This window comes from Danio rerio, chromosome 3 (genome assembly GCF_052040795.2).
Source record: "Danio rerio strain M-AB ecotype USA chromosome 3, GRCz13ab, whole genome shotgun sequence".
NCBI lineage: Eukaryota > Metazoa > Chordata > Actinopteri > Cypriniformes > Danionidae > Danio > Danio rerio.
Window position 1 is genome coordinate 51,350,886 of NC_141023.1, and position 25,614 is coordinate 51,376,499.

A 25,614-nucleotide genomic window follows, 5' to 3' on the forward strand; every position below is an offset into this window, starting at 1 on the left:
CTAGTGGACAGAGTCCACGATTGATTAGTCAGATCAATCAGTGTGCCTCTCGGCTGTTGTTGCTCACTCTGACGCACAGCAAAGGGGGTCAGCTAGTGGTGCATCGACTGCGGGAGCCCCGCTAGTCTAAAACTAGACAAAACACACACACATATCAGACAACCATTTGTAGACAGTGCAGCCCCAGGCCTGGATTTCAGCCTCTTTCAGGGAATAAATGCAGTGACACAGCGAGAGTGAAGCAGAGCCACAGGAAGAGTCAGGGACAGATGGATTTAAAGACTGAGCCTGATCCAGCCACCTTGGCCAGGTGGAGACTCAAGGGACAGTGACACCTTTGGTAAGTCTCTCCCTCCTCCATGACCTCCTTTCTCAAGACTATAGGTGCTGCTTCTCTAGTCTAGGTATAATCTCTTTTCAGCTCTTAGATACTTGGCACGTTTCTATGTGCTGACTTTGTGGACGCGGAGTTGGATAAGTTAGGAAGTATTTACATAAACATTCATGTTCCCTGATGGAATTTTTAAGACGGGACTTATTACATATCAGAGATAGGAGAACAGTTGACTAAAGATAAATGCAGGAGGTGATAAACTAAGACTGATTTAACATACAGAGTCCATTTGTAAAACCTAGCACACCAAATCACTGCATCGCAACCAGCAAATTTCCAAAAATTATGGACAAAAAGATCATGTATCCTCCAAATGTGGATAAGTGCTGCATGAACGGGTAGTGTGGCAGTAGAATTAGTTCATAATTAAGACTGGCACGAACAGTAAAACACTGGGACCCCAACAAAGTGGGACACACTGACAGGTTTCCATGGGAGACAGACAGCCAGCTTCCATGGAACTCCTGTATGACGCAGCCAACACCAGGCAACACCACAAACATTAGAAAATGAATAAAAAAGGGCTTTGTACCAAAGATGTGTGTGTCAGCAGTCCCACATCAATCCATGAAGCACACCAAGAGGTGCTAATCTAAACTCAACTTCCATATCATCCATGACTTTAGTTTACAACATACCTTATTTTATGATGCCATTATGTAAAACATCTACAGTTTGTGGTCACCTAATTGTTTTAAAGGGTAAAATATCCAGGGAAATCAAAACAATAACATATGCTATATATTGGTAATGACAGCAACTTCCTGAAATAAAGTTTTGTATTTATCATCAACATTTACATCTGTAAAAAGGAAGAATTGATTATGCTCTATTGTCAAAGGCTCAAACGAGTGAATAAAAGCTTATCAGGTGACCACTATGTATAATCAAAGGTAAAATACTTCAAATAAGAATCAGCTGATCACACACATTCAGGACCAAGGCAAGAACTTCCCTATAGAGGAGATGGGAAGGTTTAACGTTTACACATGCAGTTACTCCACCCCTTTTCTAAGCACCGCCTTTCACATTCATGTCCAAACACTCACTGTGCCAGCAGTATTAACCCACATAAAGCCTCAGGTCAGTAACTCACTCCAGCAAGAGGCCTCTGGCTCATCCTGGGACTGGTAGTAGCTGCCCTCCCCACCGCTAGAGTCTCCGAGACAGAGACCAGCTCGCTGGATAAGCATGTCACCCAACCTCTGCAGCACTGACATGGTACTCAGCCGTGGCGTAAAGACATCCAACTTTGTATAGGTACGTTTCCAAGCCCTTTCCACAAAAATGAAGCTAGTGTCACTTCCTACGCAAAACTCTTCTGTATTGACCTCTCTGAGGTTTCAGTACTTGGGGAAGGCAGGGTTGAACCTTCTCTGTTTCCTTGCTTTCCTGCGCCGGGCTCACACACCCTGTTTCCTCCCGTGGGCTTCCTTGAACAGTAAGAGACTTCTGTTTTCACCACAGCCCACCTTAGCATTAACCCTTACTCTTTTTCCTTGATCTGATTCACAGCATTGTCTGCCATGTCGTCCTCTCTTGTCCGTGCATATGGTAAAAAAAAAAAAAAAAATGGCCCTCCCCGGCCCGTGCCCCCGGATGCCAGCCAGCACCTGTCTCTGGGGATCAGGGCAGTCCATCAGCCATGGAGCAGATAGGGATGTGAAGCATGTTGCGAACAATGTCCCCCCGTTTCGACCAGGGGAGGGAGTGCTAAAGCCCATGAAAAAAAAACACTCCATTTTTGCCACCGAATGTATCAAGCATATTCAAATGACATGCAGTCACATGCAAATAGAAATCGACTCTTCACACATAGATTCTAGCAGCAGCATGCCACTGAGATCCATTTCACACATATCTGTTTCACTGACACCAACTTTGCCTGATGGAGGCTAAGCTCGAAAGAGGCCATAAGAGGTTCTTGACTTTGAATGAAACTGTGCAGATATATGGAAGACAACTTTTACTTTTACAGTTTAAACTGGAGTAGTAAACTAATAACATGACTTGATATTTTATTGTTTACCAATATCAAGACTTATACCAATATCAAGACCTTCCAGTGCTTCCCACAGGTTTGAAATATACTTGTGGTGGTAGCCAGATTGAAACACATCTTTTACCCACGGCACATGGTATATGCAACAAAAAAGGGATTTTTAACAATATTTTTTTATTTTTATTTATTATACACAGTTTCTTTTCAATGGGTTGAATTTTTTTAGACTGCTAAAATAAAAAAAATTCCACTATTTGTTTTACTTTTATTTTATTCAGGAGCCATGTGCACCCACTGACAGGTAAAACCTGCTGCTGACATTTTGTACAGTATTGTCAAAGCATGTTAGATATTAGGGATGCTCAAAACAATCGATTAACCGTTAACCAAAAGGGTGCGTTTGTAACCGATTAATGCTATCAGTTAAACGATTAAAAATATTATTTTATATATTTTTAGTTTGGCTGCATAAGGGGCCGATTAAATGCGCCTTTGCGTTAAGAGGGGGCATCTTTTGCACGCGCGGCTCATCCCAGAGCAGCAGTTTGTGTTGTCAAGACAACTACAGAGATCTTTTAAAAAGCATGGTTTCCGCTACATTCATTCTTCAATGGCGGGACCAAAATGCATCAATCCACGGCTACATTACCCTTTCAAAACATTCAGTCATTGTTGTTGTTTTTAATAGCGGATTATAAATACACCGAAAGGTATTAAAAGGTAAGTGAATTTTAACAGCGCAAACTTTTCTGTAACCATATATAGTGCTGTGCGCTATCTGTTGGCGTTACATGCTGACTGACTGACAGGTGCGCGATGCGTGAGGCCAGCAAACTCGATGAAGCTTTCAGTTAAGATGAACACGGTTTCTATAGCTATACTTTATTTATAGATAAAGGTATATGGCTCTGCATATAATCACTCTATCTTGCTGGAGTTTATAGCCGTTTCGCTTTACTTCAGGACGCATTAATGCCGCTCTGAAGGTCTAATCGCTGTTTTAAGTTATCCAGAGCTGTATGAATGTACAAATCTTGAATATCACAATAGTATTAAATATTACAATTGTAGCAACACGGACAGCAACACTTTTGCACAATAGATACCCAGCTGATTCAGTCGTATTATAAGAGGACTGCGCTTCCTTTCTTCTTTTTTCCTTGTCAACATAAAGGCAGTGAGGTGCGCGTTTTCTGCCCTAATGCCATTTCGGCTGATGTTGACCTGGATCTGCGTAATAAACGCAACAAATAGGCTTTACCTTTTATTTTACAGATTATAAAGCATGTATGCACATTAATGCAATATCATATTTAAACAACAACACTGTTTACAAAAAGTCAACATATGCGCACGTTGTTGTCTTTTCATCACGCAGCGCGCACTTAACCACGAGGGAAAGAGAGAAAACCATATAGCAAGACATAATCTTTAAAATAATGATTTCTATTAAAAATGTAAAAGGTTTTGTGATTATAATAATACAAGCGGGGCATTAAATAAATGCAAATTTTCTGTGGAGCGGGCAATTTGAGGAAGTCAGCTATTTTTATTTGAAGGAAGAAAAAAACAAATAATTGAAAAAAAAACAGCCTATGCCGGTTATTAAAAAGAATCAGTCAGTATTTTCGTTTTGTAATATAAATAAATTATTTAAGTGAAAATAATTTAGGGCGGTCCTATTTATTTTATTCATTTTATTTAGTTTATTCTGTTCTTCTGTGCTAAACAATGCATGTGCGTGAAAATGCTCTGTTGTTATGTTCTATTATTAATATGCTAGCATATAAAAATAAATCAGTGTTTTAAAATGCAATATTTAATGTGCCGGACACAAAATAGACACGTCAATTTGTTTAATATAAAATTAATAGTAATCTGACCAGTTAACCGTTAATAACCGATTAATGAGCGGCGGTTGTCGGTTAGCAAAATTAACCGAAATGAGCATCCCTATTAGATATGTTAAAATATGTAATATATCAACATCAAATTATGAAAATATATACAGCAATTGAGAATAAATGACAAAGGAATAAAAACAGACAATTTCTCTAAAAAGTGTAAAATTACAAGAATACAAAGTGTAGATTATTTAACTAAGGCTAATGAGGGAATTAACAATTTCTAATGGTGTACAAATATTTTGCAGCCAGTTTAGATTTTATCCTCTCCCAGTACATAAGTTTATCCAAGTCATTTAGATCAAAGAATGAACTATATAATGTTTCTTGCGGTCTTGCGAAGCCAAGTGAAAGTAAATCAGGCTTAAAATAACAATGACAATGGCTTAGAAAGCGAAACCAAAAGCCGAATCCCAGACATACTAGGAGCTTTAGAAACCCCCGACGGACACATTTTTAAGTCTGAAAAAGGCGCATCTCTATTGGTCTCTGCACTCTTTCTAGTTCTCTTTTTACTGTTATTTTTAGGCACTGCATGTTTTAACTTCAGTTGTTCAACTAGGGTTGGGCGATTTGGCCTAAATTCAAAATCTCGATAAATTTAAAGTTTTAACTCAATTACAATTGAGGAGTGATTAAATTGCCCTCATAGTTCACTGACAGGTTTTGTACAGTAAATGTTCACATATTACAAGTTAAGATTTTTTGAATGTAGGGTGCAGAACTTAATTTTAAAATAACTGAAACAAATACACACTATCTACTATCTACAAATATTTACTGAACAGCAACATCGAACAACGGAAATTAAAACGCACATTGCCTAAAACCAACAGTCACTTTTTTGTGAAAGTGAAAAGAAATTAACTTGCACTTTTATATGTTTTTCATATTAAAAGTACAAAATAAGCAGTATCTCATCTAAATTAAATAACTCTTGCACATCCTGTGAATAATATTTTAAACCGTGCATTTCTTGCATCTTCTGTAAACAAATGTTTTAATTAAAAAAATGTTTTGATGTAATGGATAATATGTCCTCAAGGCATTTCTGGCGCAACTTCGTCAATCGTCAATGTAGTGCAAAGAAACACAATAGTAACAAAGCAGGGTCATGTGACTCAACACGCGAGTAGGTAATTAAAAAAAAATGACCTGGAAAAATTTGATAAATTTTTGGTTCTGAATGTCGATTTCGACTACCTTTCGATTAATCTCCCAAGCCCTATGTTTTACATTGATGTTCAATAAATAATCATAGATAGTAGATAGTGTGCGTTTCCTTCAGTTATTTAAAATCAAGTGATGCACCTGTCATTCAAAAATCTCTCACTTGTAATATGTGAGCTTATTTACGGTACAAAACCTGTCAGTGAACTATGAGGACAAAAAATAAATAAATAAAAAAAGATTGTTCATCAATCATAATCGAGTTAAAACGTTCAGTTGATTAGGATTTAGATTTTAGGCCAATTCGTCGAGCCCTACCCACAATTACACAAGGCATAAATCACAAAAAGACATATATTTCCACAAAATAGCCTTGTGATTAGGGCTGTGCGATTTGGGGAAAATATATAATTGCGATTTTTTTTTTGGCAGATGTGATTTCGATTTGATTTGCAATTTAATTTCGTAGTCAGGCTTCAGCTTAATAATCTATACTGTAGCTTCTTACAGCTAAAATGCAGTGAGTGTTAGGTTAAAATAGGAATTGAAAAGATAATATCTTACTTAAACATTTATTCAAACTTGTTTTTAAATATTCAAAAATTAAACACAATTTTTTTCAGTAGAGCAAACATCAACCACAAGTAAAAATGCCCTTACCCTTCTGTGAACAAGTTGAACTCAAATTAGGGAGAGAGAGTAGCTTAAAATACAAACAAAAAAAAAATCCTTATAAAAATACAGAACACTTTACACTAACTAATGGCTGATAAGAGCCTTTCTATAGCACATATTGTTCAAAACAAAATAATTATATAATTATTATTATTTAATAATTATCATGACGGTAAATGTATAGCTGTGGTACTGCAAAATGGCTAAAATAGGAGCAAGACGGTAGTGTATATCTCCTATCCTGCATTAAGATGAGTTTTTTTAATCCCTGTTTGGTCACTGCATTAATAGGCATCTTGTCTTTAGCGGGGTAGTGCGTTATGGCATTAGTTTTCTCCTGGGTTGGGTTGCACTAGCTGTTTGGAAGTTCTTTCTTAAAGTCCACACTAGGGGTTTTGTAACAAAATTTATTAACGTGCTCTTAAAGCAAACTGTAGTTAGTAGGTCATAAGCTCTCCGTAAATCATGCGTACAGTCGCATTGAATGGCGTAATTAATAATGCATCTATTTATAACTGTCCTATGAAAATGAAACGACAAGTTATATTTTTATAGTACATTACATGACACCCTGAATAACAAAGGGACTAAAGCCCGGTTTATACATATGCGTCAAGTGATCGGCGTGACCCACGGTGCATGCAACCCGCGTAGCTGTGCATTCACATTTTTGCGCACTGTTTCTGTTGCACTGCAATAACACTTCCGAAATGCTAGTTTGCAGTAGGTGTTTGTTCCTCTGTGTCAAGTTTCTTCATTGGTGTTTTTTTTTCCTGAACGCTTCCTTAATGTACAAGTGGTTCAAACTCACATATTTTGAGGCAGGAACTGGCGGACGTGCAACAACTTAAACTATAAGATAAACACAAAGCATCCATCCGTCTCCATCTAGAGCTCCTTGTAAACATTCGCTCAAATGTACTCGCGCGGCTCTCAGTCCTACCAATGCTTGTCAGCGCTTTCAAGTCGACCAATCACAGATTGTGCTACTCGTCTTTGTGACATGTAGATACATTTTTAAGAGGTGCATGTCAGCGACGCCAATGGCCATGGCAAGGGCGATGCACCAACGCGTAGGCTGCGCCATAGCATACGTGTGCGTTTGACGCAGAAGTATAAATCAGCCTTAAGCCCGAAAAAGAAAATTAATGAACACATTCAATTACAATCCGTCACTACAGACGACGCACATACCTGCATCGCAAGCCATGAATATGACTTTGAAATCAACATATTCCCATTTTACCGATGTCCTGTATTTTTTTATATTAAATAGTCAATTGATGCTTCTAAATTGGCAGACGGCATCATCCCACTCGTCTGCGCTTTCCTGTTTGTTTGATTTATTTATTTATTTTTTGTTCAGTTCAGTTGCGCAATTCTGATTGGGCAGAACAAAAGTGTGCTCGCTCAATTGGCTAGTAAGACTGTCACACACAGATGCCAAGCATGTATTTGGCAATAGTAATATATATACATATATATACACACATACACACAAACAGACACACAAACAGACACACATATATATATATATATATATATATATATATATATATATATATATATATATATATATATATATATATATATATATACACACACACACACATTTCATATCGCAGCCTGTTGCGATTAGCTAAATAAGACAATAACATTTTATCAGATTTAACAACATATGGTGGCAAGTTGACATTAAAACAAAGCAAAACAAAACTATTCTTAATTAAAAAGACTAAAAACCAGAAAGAACCAGGTTTTATGCCTTCGAACATCTGTAACATAATATTTATGCAGCAAATTGAAACATTTCAGCAGCCATAACTCTCTAATCTACCCAACTCCTCCCAATGAGCTTTTCCTCATAATAATCTGCATTTCTCAAATCGCTTAACCCAACTGACCTCACATGGAAATAAAACAAAGTCAGCTTGATATGTCATCAGTATGATCTTAAAAGACATAGCACAAGTCTATAACAGGCAAAATCAATATACTTTTGCTCTGTGCATTCAAAGATCACACCACTCATCCCTAGCAGGCAAAGCATGCTTATAAAATGAAGGAATATGCTGAAGACATCTGATGTTGCGAATCAAAACTCAAACCAAGAAAGCCGAAGCAAAGTTTTTCAAAAGGGAAAGAGCGAATGCAGAGATTACATCGCCTGAAGATGCAGACAGAAGGCCCCACACAAAGTGGTCTTGTTCATAACAGTGGTCATCACATGATGTTCAAGAGACTGTTCAGCGTCAACACTCCAGGCTGGCTGGATCACACAGGCTGCATCATATGACCCCGCCTCCACCACCTCACCAGCCCCGACCTCCTCCTCCTGGTTGCATCGGTTCCCAAGTGCTCTCTGAAGACTCATGGCAGGCCTGTGTTTATGTTTCGGGTCCTCTTCACTCACATCCCCCTCATAAATACAATTACTGCTGGTTTGACCTTTGGGTTTGGAGATTCCATTCTCATGAAACCCTCTGCTGCTGCTGCAGGATTAGGGCCCCTTTTCCTGGAATACGCTTCCACTTATGATGATATGCACTTATGGCTGCACTATGAAGTTAAAATGGGCGAGGACGTCAGACTATTTAACTTGGAGATTAATCGATTTTTGGATGGATTGAACTGATATCTAAGAAGTACATTGCAGTTGTGAGGGCTGCTTGACTTTATTATAGTTAGTATAGACCATTCCATTGCTTGTTGTCAAACTATTTCATAACTATAACAAGAGCCAATTCAATCATAATGTTAGAACAGTTATCATAACATTATTTATCAATATGAGCCTCTTCTTGGATTCTGAAAGCTATAGAAATTAAAAATGTAAAACAAGAAATAAGTAGGGACTATAGTTTTCGTTTACATCCCTCAAAATGGCCTATACACTTTAGTCTTCGTTTCAACTGCCAAATAAACCTTCAGCCAACAAGACACCAATGCTATCAAACAGAAATAAAAAAGGGCATAAGCATAGAATTTACAGGTAAACTCGAAATCAAATGTTACTGAATTACCAACATTAACCCAAAATTGGTGGTCATTGTTTACTCAAGCTAGTTTTACAGAATATTTATAACAAATAAAAAATTCTAATCTCCAAAGAAATTACAGTAAATGGACTTTATTTTAAATATTTTGAACCTAGAAAAGCAATAGCTTGTTGATTGTATTTTTGTGCTGTAACTTTGAGCAATTTTGGCCTTGCATGGATAAATGACGACAATAAAACTGCCAGAAGGGGCGTTTTGTTGAATCAATCACTTTTACGATTTCATGATACGTTTCATTTATAAGAGAAGCAGGCGACTGTCTTTATGAATGGATCATTGAAACTCAACTGATTCATTCTAAAGCAGATCAACTTATTAACGTTATTTGGAAAAACAAAATGGTTTTCTTGGAATCAGCATTAATAACTATATCATGACTTCAAAATCTAAATATTACAATAGACCACTTCAATGTGGTCATGTCATTGGCCCAAAGCTATAAAACTTTTCTAAAACCGCAACGAGACAATTCAATCGTAACTTCATGTTAAAACAGCTATCATAACATTATTTATCAATATGTGGCTCTTTTTGGATTCTTGGAAGCTGTAGAAATTAAAAATGTAAAACAGGAAATAAGTTGGGTCTATTAGGGTATTTCAATGTGATTATATCATTGACCCAAAGCTATAAAACTATTTCATAACTGTAACGAGGCAATTCAATCGTAACTTAATGTTAAAACAGTTATCATAACATTATTTATCAATATGTTACAATATATTACATATCAATTTTTGGATTCTCAGAAGCTGTAGAAATTAAAAATGTAATACAAGAAATACGTTGGGACCATTGTTGTTGTTTACATCCCTCAAAATGGTCTACAAGAACCTATACAAAAATATTTTTGGCTTTTATAGTCTGATTTATAGGCTCATTCTAATAGCACCCATTACAGACTCTCAAGAATTGTTTATCGTTATTACTATACAACGCTTCATTAAAAAAAAAAAGTAAATAAATTAAATTGGCATAACCAACATGTATTTGAGTGGGCATATTTGCATATATACGCCAAGGTAAAACAACAAATGAGAAGATCTGCAACAGAGGGTAGGGCTTGGCGATTTGGCCTAAAATCAAAATCTCAATTAAGTGAACATTTTAACTCTATTACGATTAATGAACGATTGTTGTATTTATTTATTTATTTTAACTTTTTTTCCCTCATAGTCCACTGACAAGTTTTGTACCGTAAATCTGCTCACATTTTACAAGTGAGAGATTTTTGAAAATAGGGTGCATAACTATCTGCTATCTATGATTATTTATTGAACATCAACGCTGAACAACTGAAATTAAAACACATTGCCCAAAACGTGGCTCTCTGCGCCACCCACTCTTATCACCGCTACCAAACGGACCAATCACAAAGCTTGCGCTACTCGTTGTTGTGACGAATAAGAACATTTTTTGACTGGTGCCCGGGTATGCGAAGGCTGCGCCGGACTGTACACGAGCCCATGGTAGAAGTATAATTTTAAAATAATATAAAAAGAATAAATCATAGCATAAAAAGTGTAATTCAGCTTTAACTGAGCGGGGTCACATACCCAGTAGGGAAAGTAATTGAAAAGATTGTCCTGGAAAATTTTAATGGATTACAGGTTTTGAATGTCGATTTAGGTTACCTTTCGATTAAATCACCAAGCCCTAATAGAGGGGGTATTTTAATTCATATGGAAAGTGCAATTTAATATTGGTGGTGATCAACAACCCTAGTGTCCAATAGGCATGAGACGATAATCGTTTTCAAGGTATACTGTGGTTTGGAAAAGTTAAGGTTTTAAAACCGCCAAATGTTTTTTTAATACAGTTACTACGGTATATGTAAGACTTTTTATTTATGTTTTTATGTTTTATGACAACAGTATCTCCAGCACAAAAAAATATCCAAAGATGCCGTTTTAAAGTTTTAAATTGTAAAAAAAATTGTGTTTTTAAAACAAGAGCAGAAGTCAATGATTTATTTGAATTATTTAGCCTAACATGTTTACTGCTCCAGAATATTATAAATGTTTCTCAAAATAAAATATATTGTGTTCAAATTGGAAAATGTTTTGTTTTTTTAAACAGGCATTTAAAAAGAACATATTTTAGAGCAGTAATAACAATACTGTCATTCCGTGAAATTGTGATATTTTTATCGAAGGTTATCACACCGTCGGAATCTTATGCATAGTGTCCAATTAATTTCACTGTATGGGGAGAAAAAAAGCAAGTATCTTTGCTTTTAAATAAAAACAAAAAGGTCTGGAATGACAATTTTGAGGTGAACAATTTCTTTAATTGAAAATTTTCTCGCTTTAACTTAAAGATAATATATAAGCATAGGGCTGGGCAATTAACCGAAAAGTAATCAAAATCGACATTCTGAACCTATAATGGATCTAATTTTTTCAGCTCAATTTTTTTGATTACTTTTACTACGAAGTCACCTGACCCTGCTGCACAAGTTGAGAGAGCATTGTATGCAATACGTGCATGCGAATCTCTTTGCTCGCACATAAAATCTATTGCACATATATAAATATAAATAAATATACGCCACTGATTTAGAAAATAATCTGTTTTAATTTCAGTTGTTCAACGCTGATGTTAAATAAATATTCATTGATAGTAGATAGTGTGTGTTTCCTTCAATTAACATGAAATTAAGTAAGAAATTAAGTCTTTCAAAAAGCTCTCGTAATATGCAAGCATATTCACAAAATTTGTCTGTAAACTATGATGCCAAAAAAATTATATATTTGTTCATTATTCGCAATCGAGTTAAAATGTTTAATTAATCGAGATTTTGATTTTAGGCCAAATCGCCCAGCCCTAATGCGCATCATAAATGAGTTCAACAAGTATTGCAACCTTCCCGGTTAATGGCTTGTGCAACATTCTTACAAAAACATAAAGAGATTCACCAGAAAAAAGTTCAAGAAAATAATAATAATAATAATAATGAAAATAATAATAATAATCCTTAAAAAGCTTGGTTAGATTCACTCTCCAATGCCAATTGTCATGCTGAAAAACACTTTAAACTAACTTTAAATAAAACATGGAAAATGTAATGAGATTTTACAGTAACCATTGGCACCTGTAAATTCAGAAACTAGTTAAATAGTTATAGTTTATGATTATGACTAGTTGCAAAGGAAATGTTGAAGCGTGGAAAAATAACAAGATATTGTTTTGTGATATGTTTGATTTCAATACTTGTTCTCAGTGTCACAATCAAGGGCAAGGCGAGTTTGACAATCACATTCAACTGTAACATGTCAGCACTGAGTGAAAGTGATGCAAGTGTGTGGTCTTCCAAGATCATATAGGAGCCTCAGCCTAGCATGAATAAGTGAGGCAGAAATCTCACTAGTGACTATTGTTGTATCAGGTTTTCTTTTAAAAGTAATTGTGACTGCTGTCATTTGCTTCTGTGGAGCCCATAAGGAGATCGTACAGTTTTAGAAGAACAGCAGCAATAGTAAACAGCAGATTTGCTATTTATGGGTGAACCGTCTTCATGATGTCAGTCAGTTCATGTTAGTCATTCATCCAGTAAAAAAAATGAATGGCCAAGATCAACCAGGCGGCTCACTGTGCTTTGAAACCCAGTCTGAGTGTGACTAATTCAAGTAAACACACAAGCACTTACCGCTCTCCATCTCATTGCCCTTGTTCTTGGCGGTGGGCGCGTTGCCCATGATTGCAGGCCAGGTATAGCAGATCTAAATCGACTTTTCTTTACGCCAACTGTCTTAAGACTCCGTCCCCTTGCTGATCATACGATTTCTGCGGGCGTCGCACTAGCTGTGTCTGATCATAACTCGCTGGATCACAGTATGCTGTCAGATCACATAAAGTCTGAAGCTTGATGATAGTAGCTGGTTAGTTGGTTAGCTAGCTAGCCAGCGCTAGCTAGCTAACAGTAGCTGTCTGATTGCAGCGCTTGGGGTTCGGTAATGTCCTTCAGTGCTCCTGGGTCGGGTCCAGTCCGCTAAAATAAGACGAAGAGCCCGTCTTCTTCTCCTTCTCTCGCTCCTCTTCCTCGCTCTGCTAACCCTGAGCGAGGCCCTCGACTTTCCTCTTGAGCGACACAAGCCCTCGTTTTCACCGTCCGTGCGCGATTTCTATCGCTGCACGCCGTCTTCGCCGTACCTTTTCGGTAGCGTGATCGTTTGCTTGTTTACGTTGTTAAAGCAATTCGGTCTTGTGCACTATGTAGTTCGCATAATTCGACAGTCAGACCCCCTCCATTAATCCTCTCTCCACAGCTAGAGGGAACTCCTGCTTCAGCGATAACTATTGGCCGCTGTGCTTGTGACGCTCTATCAGAGCGCCAAGTTGATTGGACGAGAGGTCAGCAATCTCGTACAGGTAGCACGATGATTGGCCAGCACATATATGTCTGTAGGATTTTATCCCACCCCCGCAAACTGACAAATAACGTCATCTATTTTCATTTCATTAACACAAGTTTTTGTTGTGTTCCCGTTGCGTATTTGCAAGCGGGCGCGGCGTTTTGCTTTCTCGGTGCAGAATTGGCTTCATTCACAATCCTTTGATGATCCTCTGCGGCGTGTTTGTTAGCGAAATGGCCGCGCAGACCCCTCCCGCTAGGCTAATCCGTGATAGGCTGTATGACGTCAAAAAAGACATGCTATTTTTAGAAAGTTGGTCAGAATTTGAGGCACGCAGAATTTGAGGCTCCCTACGTCTGTGGAATATTAAAAGCAGCTCAGTCTTCTGCGAAACAACCAGACTGAGGTCGTTTACGCAGGTATATGCATTGCATTTCGGCCACCAATTCGCGCGCTCAGTTACAATGATTGGGTTTGTCATGCAGGAGACGGAAAACGAGTAATGAGAGCACGTCGCATGCTTGACTGTGCATAGCAACTGCATCAATGATGCTGTACAATAAAATATACGCGGGGTAAAAGCTCCACACTGATATCGGCTGAACATCATTTAATAACCAAAACCGAGAACACTTCGAGATCTGGTCACAGATGCTGCGATGGTCCATGTTGCCAAGCAACAAGAAACAAGCAGCTTCTGTCACTCCAAACACGAACTCCTGCATAATGCAACACAACAGCTTTTTATGAATGAAAAGACCTGCTTCCACTCTGTGCACATTACAAATCAAAATAAAACAACTTGAGTGTCACGTTACAAATCATTTATTTCAATGAGAACCGGATACAAAAAGACACAGACAAGTATATATACAGACACACACACACACACACAATATAATACAAAAATAAATGTCCTTTACAAAAGTACTGCTGTTTGCGTCTGTTAAATTAGTTGCGCATCTGACATCTTATCTAGTGCGCTGATCTCCCACCCCCTTTCGGTTTAGATGAATGGATTGGTTTTGGATCATTAGATTCAGCACATCCTAATTCCTGAATTGGGTCTTAGATTCATGACTCACTCATGTTTCAAACTGAAAAGCAAACATCTTTATTGCATGCTGAAAGCATCTAAAGAATTCTGCACAGCACTCATTTGGAACCAATAAGGCGTGCTGACTGAAACACAATTAGATAAAGCTTTTATTTGTGATACGTTTGAATAATCCCGCCTCTCCTCCACAGTGTCCAGATTGACCTGAGCTCATGGATGAGCCTTGAGATGTGAGGATTATTCACAGGAGTCTGCGTCACTACAAACAGTCCATGGAGTTGTCTGGCACCAGGCCGAGCAGAGGTGCTTTTCCTGGGGTGCAGGATGGGGGCAGCATGGCGTTTGGTGCAGGGTCCACGTTCTCAGAATCCTCCATTTTCTCAGCACATCCCTCCCAGTTGATGTGAAACCTGGTTACACGTGGGTTTGAAGCCAGAATGTTCCTCTGGAGCTGAGAGAGGGCAAATAAAGATGCATTTAAATACACATGCAGACTAGAACTTTTTAAACTATTTAATGCTCTTAGGGAATTTTTGTAAAATATCACAAATAAAAAAAAACTTCAGCTAATTGGACTAAGTAGTTTTTTTATACAATTTTTAAAAAAACTTATCTTTAGTCATTTCAGGCCACAATCATACTGTTGTTTTATCATGTACTATGATGATGCGCTAATAAAATATTGTTGTTATTATTAAGCTAACCATTACCATGGTAATAACACTATTGTATGATCAAAGAAATCATTTCATTTAATAACAATAAATACATTTGTCGGTTTTTAAATGACATCTAAGGCACTGGTAATTATTAACCATACACGTGGATTTATGCGACCATGTACATGGGAATGTGTTAAAGTCACTATTTTTTTTCTATTGTTGTAAGTCATTATACACTTGTTGTGGTGCTGATTTTTCTTTGATTAAAAACACAGATAGCAGCCTTTTTGAGCATGACATTTCTTTCCATTGACACTGAAATACTATTAAAGATCTAGAAAAAGGGCTGTGCATTGTTTTTATTTACTTCATATAAAACAGACATTTTAAAGAGCACATATACACTCATCGGCCACTTTATTAGGTACACCTTACTAGCACCAGGTTAGACCACATATTGCCAACAGAATTGCCTTAACCCTTTGTGGCATAGATTCAACAAAGTACTGGAAGTATTCCTCAGAGATTTGGTCCACATTGACATGATAGCATCACGCAGTTGCTGCAGATTTGTCGGCTGTACATCCATAATGTGAATCTCCCGTTCCACCACATCCCAAAAGTGCTCTATTGCATTGAGATCTAGTGACTGTGGAGGCAATTTGAGTACAGTGAATTCATTGTCATGTTCAAGAAACCAGTCTGAGATGATTCACACCTTATGATATGGTGCGTTATCCTGCTGGAAACAGCCATCAGAAGATCACTGTGGTCATAAAGGGATGGACGTGGTCAGCAACAATGCTCAGGTCGGCTGTGGCATTGACACAATGCTCAATTGGTACCAATGGGCCCAAAGTGTCCCAAGAAAATATCCCCACACCATTACATCACTACACAACCGTTTATGCAAGGCAGGATGGATCCATGCATTCATGTCATTAACGGCAAATTGACCTGACAATCCAGCAGTGGCAGTAAATATCAAGACTTATCAGACCAGGCAACGTGCTTGGTTTGAACTGCAGCAGATCGTCTTGACCATCTCTACATGCCTAAATGCATTGAGTGGCTGCCTTGTGATTGGCTGATTAGAAATTTGCATTAAAGAGCAGGTGGACAGGTGTACCTTATAAAGTGGCCGGTAACTATTTAAAACAGCCAATAGCCAAGTTCACGTAAAAGCCATAATTATGAAAAAATATTATGTAACGTTTAATATACAAACATACACCAAATATTTTCAACCAACCTTTCTTCTCTATTGTAATATAAAAACGCAAATACACATTGTGGTTAATCATACAAGATCAGCAAGTAACAAAGCAGGAGTTTTTCATCTGGTATAATTTTTACATAAGAAAATGTTTAAATATAAAACTGAATGGAATAATGATTACAAAAAGGTATGAAAACACATTTTAAATGCATTTCACTGTGAAGTAGAAAGCGTAATAAGTCCCAGCTAATCACTTGTGACTAGACTAATGAAAAATGGTAATATCATGTTGACTCATTAAATCGTGTTGGCTCACCTGTCCATAGTTAGGTTTAAGTGGTGGGTTCTCACGAAGCTCAGTGTCCGTATACTCATTGTTAACGTAATAGCCGATGCGTATGAACTCCTGTCCTCTGTATGTGCACGTGATCAGAACGACAGTGACACCCACAGCATCAGTCTCTGGTATTAGGGAACAGTTTGGAGCATCCGCCTGTTAATTGAAAGGCAAAAATAGTATAAGTATACCATACTATCAGAATGTCTGCATGACTGGAAGGTAAGCTGCAGGATAATTGTTTGGTATAAAACACAAACCAAAAAAAATAATAATAATAATAATAATACAATACTTCTAATGGGAAAGTTTAGCCAAAAATGAATATTGTCATTACTCCACTTGTTTTACACTGGTTTAAGTTAGTTTTTTTCTGTTGAACACTAAGCCATTGCATTTTTGTTCCTACTATTGATGTCAAATACTGTTTTTTTATTCTTCAGAATATCTTGCTTTTGTGTTCAACAACAACAACAAAAAAAAAAAATCAAAGTTTGATTTAGAAGAACTTGAGTAACAGGCAATTCAATTTTGTGTGAACTATTTCTTTAATGAACATTGCTATCATATATTTTCTAACTCGCTAAAGTTTTACTCAAGTTGTGTGTTCTACAGAAGAAAGAGTTAACCTTTACTTCAATTTTAAGACTTTAAGACCATTATAATGACATTTCAGACTAACGCAAGGCTAAACATTAAGGAATTTTTTCTAATGACACAATAATAATACATTTAATTTATAATTGCGCTTTTCTCAGACCAAAGTGTTGAACATTGCAAGACAATAAAATGACCCAGTTAAAACATTTAAAAAATCATTAAAAACAAATGTAAGAAAGATAATTAAACCATATGTTTATAAATAGAAACAGAGTTGATAAATAGTGTTATTATAAAAGTTATTAAATAAACTTTTTTTGAAACTTTTGAGATGGAATGATAGTGATTGCATGGGTGTTGGCTGGATTGGATAGCTTTACGCGGACATAGGACAATCAAAACATGTTTAAAATGATTTAAGACCTACAACATAGTACTTCAGCGAATTTAAGACTTTAAGGTCTAAAGCTTACATTTTTGAAATTCATGACTTTAATAAACCCTGTTCACTTGTAGTCCTGTGATTGTATTCTCAATAAGAAAACCTGGTGTTCTTGCTTTGCATGGATTACAATGGCTGTACTTTATAAGTCACTGAGGAAGAACATAAGATTTGGATATTTTAATCTGTACAGCTAGATTTAACACTTTCAAATAAATTTGTATTTACCCTTAAAACACATTTAACAACTAATGAATGTCACTGATGATCATTTTGTTTTGTACACTGTATTAGACACTTCTCAGCGCAATTCAGACTCAACATCAGCCCTGTAAGACCTGACAACTGTTGCACTTTAACCACCAAGTGTTATAAAAAACAATTATCCATATTAATATTAATTTTGTAGAAACAATCTGAATATTTTTGTTTTCTAATCTGAGTATTGAGTTGATCTTAGAATATTTTTCATTTTTACTGTTCTAATGGAGCACAAAATGTCTGTAGATTAAACAAAGAATCCTATGAACGGAAAAAAGCCTTACATCGTCATTTACAAAAGAAACGTTTGTTAGAAAGCATTTACGCCAAATGTATTTTTACATCAATATTTTTATTTAATGCTATGTCGGCAAACGACTATTTTCAAGGCAAAAACCTTTCAATCGTAAATATACAACCAAAAACAACAAACAAAAAAATAAATATATAAATTAAATCAAATGTTTAGTGTTTATAAATGATAAAAATTGTAAAATATTTCCTGCTCTCACTTTGTTAAAAATGTCCTTAACAGAGTTAATTTCATTAAAAAAAAAAAGCATTCTGGAATCATTAAAAGCAGGACAGTCCAGTAAAATATGTTTTATGAGTTAAGCAGTACAAACATTCAGTGGGGTCTTCATCATCAAGCAAAAAGGCATGGGTTAATCTTTATGTCCAATTCAACAAGTCTTAAAACGTTTTTGGAGATTGCATTTTTATTATTTTCCAACGCATCCCACTACTCCTGCCATGTATTCGAAATGTATACGTTGATAAAAGGTCTCATCGCTGAAGGAGGAATTTAGCATTTGTTCACTACAAGTTTTAAAGCGTCCTTAGCAGCTGCATAAGCTTGCTCATTTCCTGGAAGCCCAACAAGTCCTGGAAACCAGCAAAAATGATAGGGTAAAACTGATTTTGTAGATGAACTTAAGTTAAAATACTATCAAAGGATGTTACTTTTTTGAAGATTCCATGACTTGGAGGCATGTTTTGGAGTCTGTAAAAATGTTCTTATGTTCAACATTTTATATATATTCCAAAGCTAAAAGTAAAGCATGGGCTTCAGCTGTAAATATCTAATATTCTTTAGGCAGACTGATTCCAAAACATTGTTGTCAAGTCACCATTGCAGCTAAGCCATTTTCCATCTTTAAATCACCTGTAATTATTGGTGAGTGTAGAAAATCTTGGCTTCTAATATTCAGATATAGATGTCTCTATACATTAAGATAAGTCAATGAACTATAAAAAGTAGCCATAAATCCATTTTTTACACCCTTGAAAGTTCAAGCATGCAGTACAAAAACTGCAGAAAGAATCAAGGAACTTTAGCAGACATCATAGAATGTCACTGAACTTGGCAAATTTTAGGTGATTAATCAGAAGCTGGACTGAACCCTCAATCAGTTTGAGGTGTTGACTAGGGATGGACAAGATATCATTTTAGCACCGATATCACAATGTGCTAATCTGCAATAGTGACATTACAAGATGTGCAATATGGAGCCAGGATTGCAGATGACCAGGTACAAATGTTTAGAAGACATGATCAATTTGTAGTCTTTTCAGGTTAACATAACTGACATGATTAAAGCCTCTGTAAACATTTCAAGGGAGTTTAAAACATTAAAACAAATGAACTATTAGCCATTATACTATTAACTATTGTAGCTTTAACAAACAGTAATTATACTTATTTACACAATGAAGATTATACAGCTTAATGACACATTTGATAGTTTGATTTTCGTACCTGTATCGTTTTAGACGCCTTCAATTGTATATTTACTCAACGTTATCTCTGCTTGTAGATTGTTTATTATATTTTATGCAAATGCACTTGCCTACAAAATCCATTCAAATCAATCAAATTATTAAAGTGAAATAGCACAAAATAAATCACAATAAGTGAACATTTCACAATGCAAGTTTTTCTCCAGTATCGTGCTGCCCTAGTGTGGATTAGTGTTTGTAAATATTAAACTGTAAATAACTCATTTAAATATGAATTATGCATGTTCTATGTGTCTGTATGAATGATGTGTGCCAGGGGTTTTTGCTTTTGTTGTTCCTTGCCCATTTCCATCTTTGTTCACTCTCTACTGTCCTTCTAAATTTGTGGAACTTTAGATAGGCTCAGAGTTTCTGGAGTTGGACCAATGATGAACTGCAATAGGTCAAATTAGACTCAGGGAGATGCTGTGTACTTCTCTTTTGGAGTTGTTGTGATACATTTGCACACAGACTACGCTTACATGGACTTCAGCAATCTAATTATTGACCTAATCTGAATAAGACTATAATATGATTAATGTGTGTATACGATTTGATTTTAGAATCTTTTTATCTTCCCGTTTTACATGTTATAACACATTGATAGATTAATGTCATTACATCATCTTTTCATAAAATTTCTGGTGAATAATTATAAAAAAATTTTGACTTCAACTGCAGTTCAGCAGTTTTACTTTCATTCAGCAACATTTCATTAATGGCCCCACGATAAACTCTGAGATACTGGATAAAAGAGTATGAAGTGTGTATGAAGTAAGGACTGGTTCGAGAGAGTCGTTTTTAACAGAATTTGATGAATGGAAAGAATACTTCTGCCTTTTGTGGATAACATGTCTAAAATGGGGTTTAAAGTTGGAGGTGTGATGAGTCCCCAGGTTGTCCTGTATTGACTCGGTATATATAGAGCAGAGTTGCCCAAAGTAAGGCTTGCAGGCCAAAGTTGGCCTATTGTAACCTTTGGTTTGGTTTACCATCCCATCTTAGAGAGGATATGAATATGGGAGAGGGTTGGTGTGTTTTAGTGCTGAGCTACAAAAAGCTAATTAAAATGAATTGTTTTGATTAAATGATGTAAATAAATCTGATTTTCTTAATTTTTAATACTGTCACTCGGCGGAGGACTATGGAGAATGCATCAGTGAGCAAATCAAGGCAAAAACCAGTGTAACTACATTCAATAATCTTTTTTTTTTCGTTATAAAATGTGAACAAAAAAAAACTTTCAGTTAAAATAAAGCAATGTTTTCTAGCTATCTTTAAATTGTACTAAAATAAATTTGAAAATTACACATTGCAATATTTTTAATTTTAAATAATAATTAAATAATTTTAATAATTTATTTTTTGGGCACCCCTGGTATATAAGATTAGATTCAGTTAGTTAGCATGTTTAGTCTGTGATTTTATTTGGAACCACTTGTTTTCTGTCCCTTCTTAAAGGTTTGTCTAAATAAATTCCTCTTCACAATTCACAGCAGTTAAACTCTGGGAATAACCAAGTCACAGGGTTGTCTTTATTGTTGTCCCTTTTTAATACTCTGCACCACTAGGAGGCGTAGCATTATTACACATACCAAAGTATGCACGACACTCATGCTGCTTTGAACATCTTCCATCACTTTATCAGGGTTTCTGGAGGTTTAACCAAGTTAAACTTAGGACCAAGACATTTTAAGAGCAATATGAATGAAATTTTAGACTTATACAAGGCTAAAATGCAAAGGATTTTATTTGAATATCCCAACTGGAAAAGATTTTCACTTGCCCTATCAAAAATTATTATAACTTAATACATTTAATAATACAACGATAAAAGGAATACAAAAATCTACATCATGTCAGTATCTGAATAAACAGAGAAATTAAAAAAGTTTTACTGCAAAGAAAAGGCCTAACATTAAATTTAATTAAGTACATGAACAATTTGATAAAGGCAGTTTCACAGTGGGGGACAGCTGAATGAGATCCAAAAGTTTACATTCATATAATTATTAACCAGCTGTTTCTAAATGGTCTGTGTCTAAAGTAAGGGGGACGTATTCTCCGTCACCCCTGGATGGAGGTAGAAATTTCATAATTGTCTATGCAGGAATAGTATCGTGAACTCACCTGAAACACAAACATGTGTCGGCCTGCAGGAACTGGACCAACCAGGACAGAGTCAAGAGTCTGATCGTACTCCTCACTTTCTGCCGAGCCCACGTAAATAATCTTCCACTCCAGATCTACAACACAGAAGCAGACATACGTTTAGGTAAACGCACATATATCTTATGTAATGTGCGGCTATAATGCATTACCTCAGCTGATCAGGAGGGAAAATAATATTAATAATAAAAAAGCCTCTTCTGCTGACCAAGGATAAATTTCTGACACGTTTGAATAGAAAAGTATTATTGTGAAAATTACTATGACTTAAAAAAAAAGAAAAATGTTTACTATTTGAATGAATTAAAAATTTTTAATTTTATTTAAGATTCTGCCTCACAAAATAGTAGAATCAAAAGAAAAATTTGAAAATTCAGAAAGCATGCAGATTAAACACTTTCTTTTCAACAAAAAGTATTATATTATTATAATTTATATACATATAACATATTATAATAATGTCTTATTATTATTATTTATAATTATTATTATATGTTGATACTAACTTTACTATTCATAGGTTTTGGGTAAAACAATATATTTTAATTTATAAAATGCTTAAAATTGGCAGTAAATAATTAAATGGTTTAATTATGCTTTGGTTTAGAAATGTGTACAAATGTATTATTATTTTATAGAATGTCATTCTCAAAGTAATAATAAAAAGAATAAACAAGTCTAAAGATTCAAAAGTATATATATTTTAGGGATTATAAGACAATTCTTTTCCATAAAATTAAACTGAAGTAAAGCAAAGTTTAAGAAAAATGTAAATACCTTTAAAATATTAAAAATGCAGGCTAAGTGATGATTTTAAAGCTGTAAAATTGTAAAAAAAGAAAAAAGAAAAAAAAAAATGTGCATTTGTAAAATTCCAAGCTTTTTTATGGCTGAAGTTATTTATATCAAATGTAATCTTAAGAAATGTTTAGAACAAAAATACAACTTTTTTTTTTATAATGCATTAGCTCAACTGATCAGGAAAGAAAATAATATTAATACTAAAAAAGCCTATTCTGCTGTCAAGGACACTTAAGTAGAAAACACTTAAGTAGAAAAGTATTATTGAGAAAAATCCCTATAACTTAAAAAAATGAAATATTTACTATTTGAATAAATATACAAAAATAAATGTTATTAATACTTCTGTCGTATAAAATGGTAAATTAAGAAGAAAAAAAAAACAGAAAGCATGCAGACTTGACAGTTTTCAATAATAAGTATTGCATTATTATAATTTATATACATACATTATAATAACGTTGCATTATTATTATTATTATTATTATTATATTTTGATACCCAAAACCTATAAATAGTAAAGTTAGTGTAAAACAATATTTAAATTTATAAAACTGCATAAAATTGGCAGTAAATAATTAAATGGTTATTTTTAATTGTATTGACATTTACAAAATTATTGTTTTACAGTATTTCAACCAAATAAATGCAAAGTAGAAAATAAACTTTGAAAGCTTTTAATAGTTATTTTATACTTTTGACAAGTGTTTATTTATAGTGATAGAATAAAAAATTATAATAATAATAAAAACCTGCGTTTTTAAAATGCGTTTACCGGGAAGCTAAACAAATATTTCACGCATAAGCAAGTTAGCATAACGCAATCATGTGTCGTGTATTTCTCAGAAGCACACAAAGCTATTTACTTTACAAAGGACAAGATAAAGTGTTAAATGGAGCATAATGAGCTTGGTTTAAATCGTGAAGGATAAATGTACGGCAGAGCTCCGTGCACGCTTCTATCACCCGCCATTCTGACGTCATCTGAAAGAGTTAGCGCGTTAGCTGGCTAGCTAGCCAACAAAAAACATCAGAAAACCCTCTTAAAAAGGAAAAGAAAAATTAATACTCACCCTCAGGAAGATCCTCCATGCACTCAAACGTTATCTCGAACTGAAAGGGGTTTCCAAACGGACTCGGGTTGTCCAGGACTGCCACATTTAGTACTTGTACTTTTGCCATAACTCTACTAAAGTTATATTAGCAAGAAAAGGGGTGTTCACACCTTCAAAAAAGCAAAACCGAAAAAAAACTGAAAACTCGACAGAAATTTGTAAAGTAAATTTCTCGATGACTTTGCTTCACTTGTTTAGCTTGCAAGCTATTGTGTTTTGCAAGTCCAATATAACGTTAGTTAAAGCGGTAGAACGAAACGATTTAGGTTGTCTCTCCTCCCAAATTAAAAGAAAATATAAAGCAAAAATTATCTAGAGTAACGTGTAAGCGTAAAACAAGTATTATTTCGCGAAACCCGTTTCTGAAACTGACAGACAATGCAAGCTGCTTCGTCTCCCGCCAGAGTATTCAGACAGAAGCAGTCAGGAAAAGCCGATTGGCTGGCGCGCTGATTGGTCAAAAGGCAAAAAGGCCCGGATTATACGAACGCTGATTGGACGACAGTGACAGCTGTTAAATGGACGGCTCCCTCGCTCCTCCTCTGTTCAGTTTCACTAGCTTCATCATCCTTCAAATGAGTTTGAATTTTTTAATAACAATCAACAATCATCATCAAAACAACACGATTTCACGAAAATCGTTCCGTATTGTGTCGGACAAACAATTAAAGTTGAGTGTTTATAAACAGTGCTTGCAAGATATCCCACACATTGTAGTCAAGTTGTAAAAGACCAGTTAAAACGCAAGGCCATTGTTTTTTAAACAACTTTTCGACTTTAAAGTGGCCAAAACAAACAAACAAATGATCAAATATTATTATTATTATACAGTACATATTCTATTGCATGCAATAACATTTATACATTTACATGCATAAACGTGTACATTTATACAAATACAAAAATATTTAAAAAAATAAAAAATAAGAAAACACAGTTGAACACAAATATATGAATATTTACATTGTGAAGTATTACTTGTAATGATGCATAGTTAAAACGTGGCACTTATTATTATTATTATTATTATTATTATTATTATTATTATTATTATTGTTATTATTATTATAATTATTATTGTTGTTGTTATCATCATCATCATCATCATCATTATTGTTATTATTACTATTAATAATAATAATAATAATAATTATTATTATTATTATTATTATTATTATTATTATTATTATTATTATTATTATATTGTTTTGTTGTTACTGTACATTTTTAATAATTATGTTGTAATTTTTCTTGTTGCAAAGTTACTAAACCAAAGACCATAAAAAAATTTCCTCAGTTAAAATAAAATAAGCATGGAAATAATAAAATACTTTTATTTTGTTTTTATTTTTAATTTGCCATTAATATTTTATTTTAGATCGTGAATCAAATGTTTCAAAGTTTTATAGAATATAACGTGAATACAACACATAATATGACAACAACATGATAAATATAGAACATAATATAAACAATTTAATTAATCATATACAATTGAGTAAAAATTATTTTAAAAGAATAATATTGATAAAAGCACAGAATTTACATTTAATCTGAAAATTTTATCTTTCAAAAATGCTTCATTAACAAGAGCAAATATGTGTAGTTTCATT

General features: G+C 34.9%; 2 protein-coding genes and 2 long non-coding RNA genes across 13 annotated transcripts in view; 2 read left to right on the forward strand and 2 right to left on the reverse strand.

Moving 5' to 3' along the window:
• Nucleotides 1–13,476, reverse strand: part of prkacaa (protein kinase, cAMP-dependent, catalytic, alpha, genome duplicate a) — a 48,056-nt gene extending 34,580 nt beyond the window's left edge. For 8 of the 9 annotated variants that reach the window (XR_015479925.1, XR_015479926.1, XR_015479921.1 and 5 more), the window contains exon 1: nt 12,854–13,476. Coding sequence is in view for 1 of the 9 variants with exons in the window: in NM_001082840.1 (NP_001076309.1) it covers nt 12,854–12,902 (49 nt within the window). In the remaining 8 variants the exon portion in view is untranslated. 9 annotated transcript variants of the gene reach the window in all.
• On the forward strand, nt 1–15,422 carry LOC101882145 (uncharacterized). The gene is made up of 2 exons (NR_170139.1): nt 1–340; nt 14,808–15,422. It is a non-coding gene; the product is annotated as an uncharacterized LOC101882145 (long non-coding RNA).
• The window catches only part of LOC147846039 (uncharacterized), a 531,070-nt gene that overhangs the window by 151,392 nt on the left and 354,064 nt on the right, over nt 1–25,614 (forward strand). The gene's annotated exons all lie outside the window — the stretch shown is intronic.
• On the reverse strand, nt 14,369–24,324 carry asf1ba (anti-silencing function 1B histone chaperone a). The gene is given in 4 exon segments (NM_207063.1): nt 14,369–15,067; nt 16,814–16,990; nt 22,047–22,162; nt 23,960–24,324. Coding segments are annotated over 4 exon segments (594 nt in total). The 5' UTR covers nt 24,069–24,324; the 3' UTR covers nt 14,369–14,875.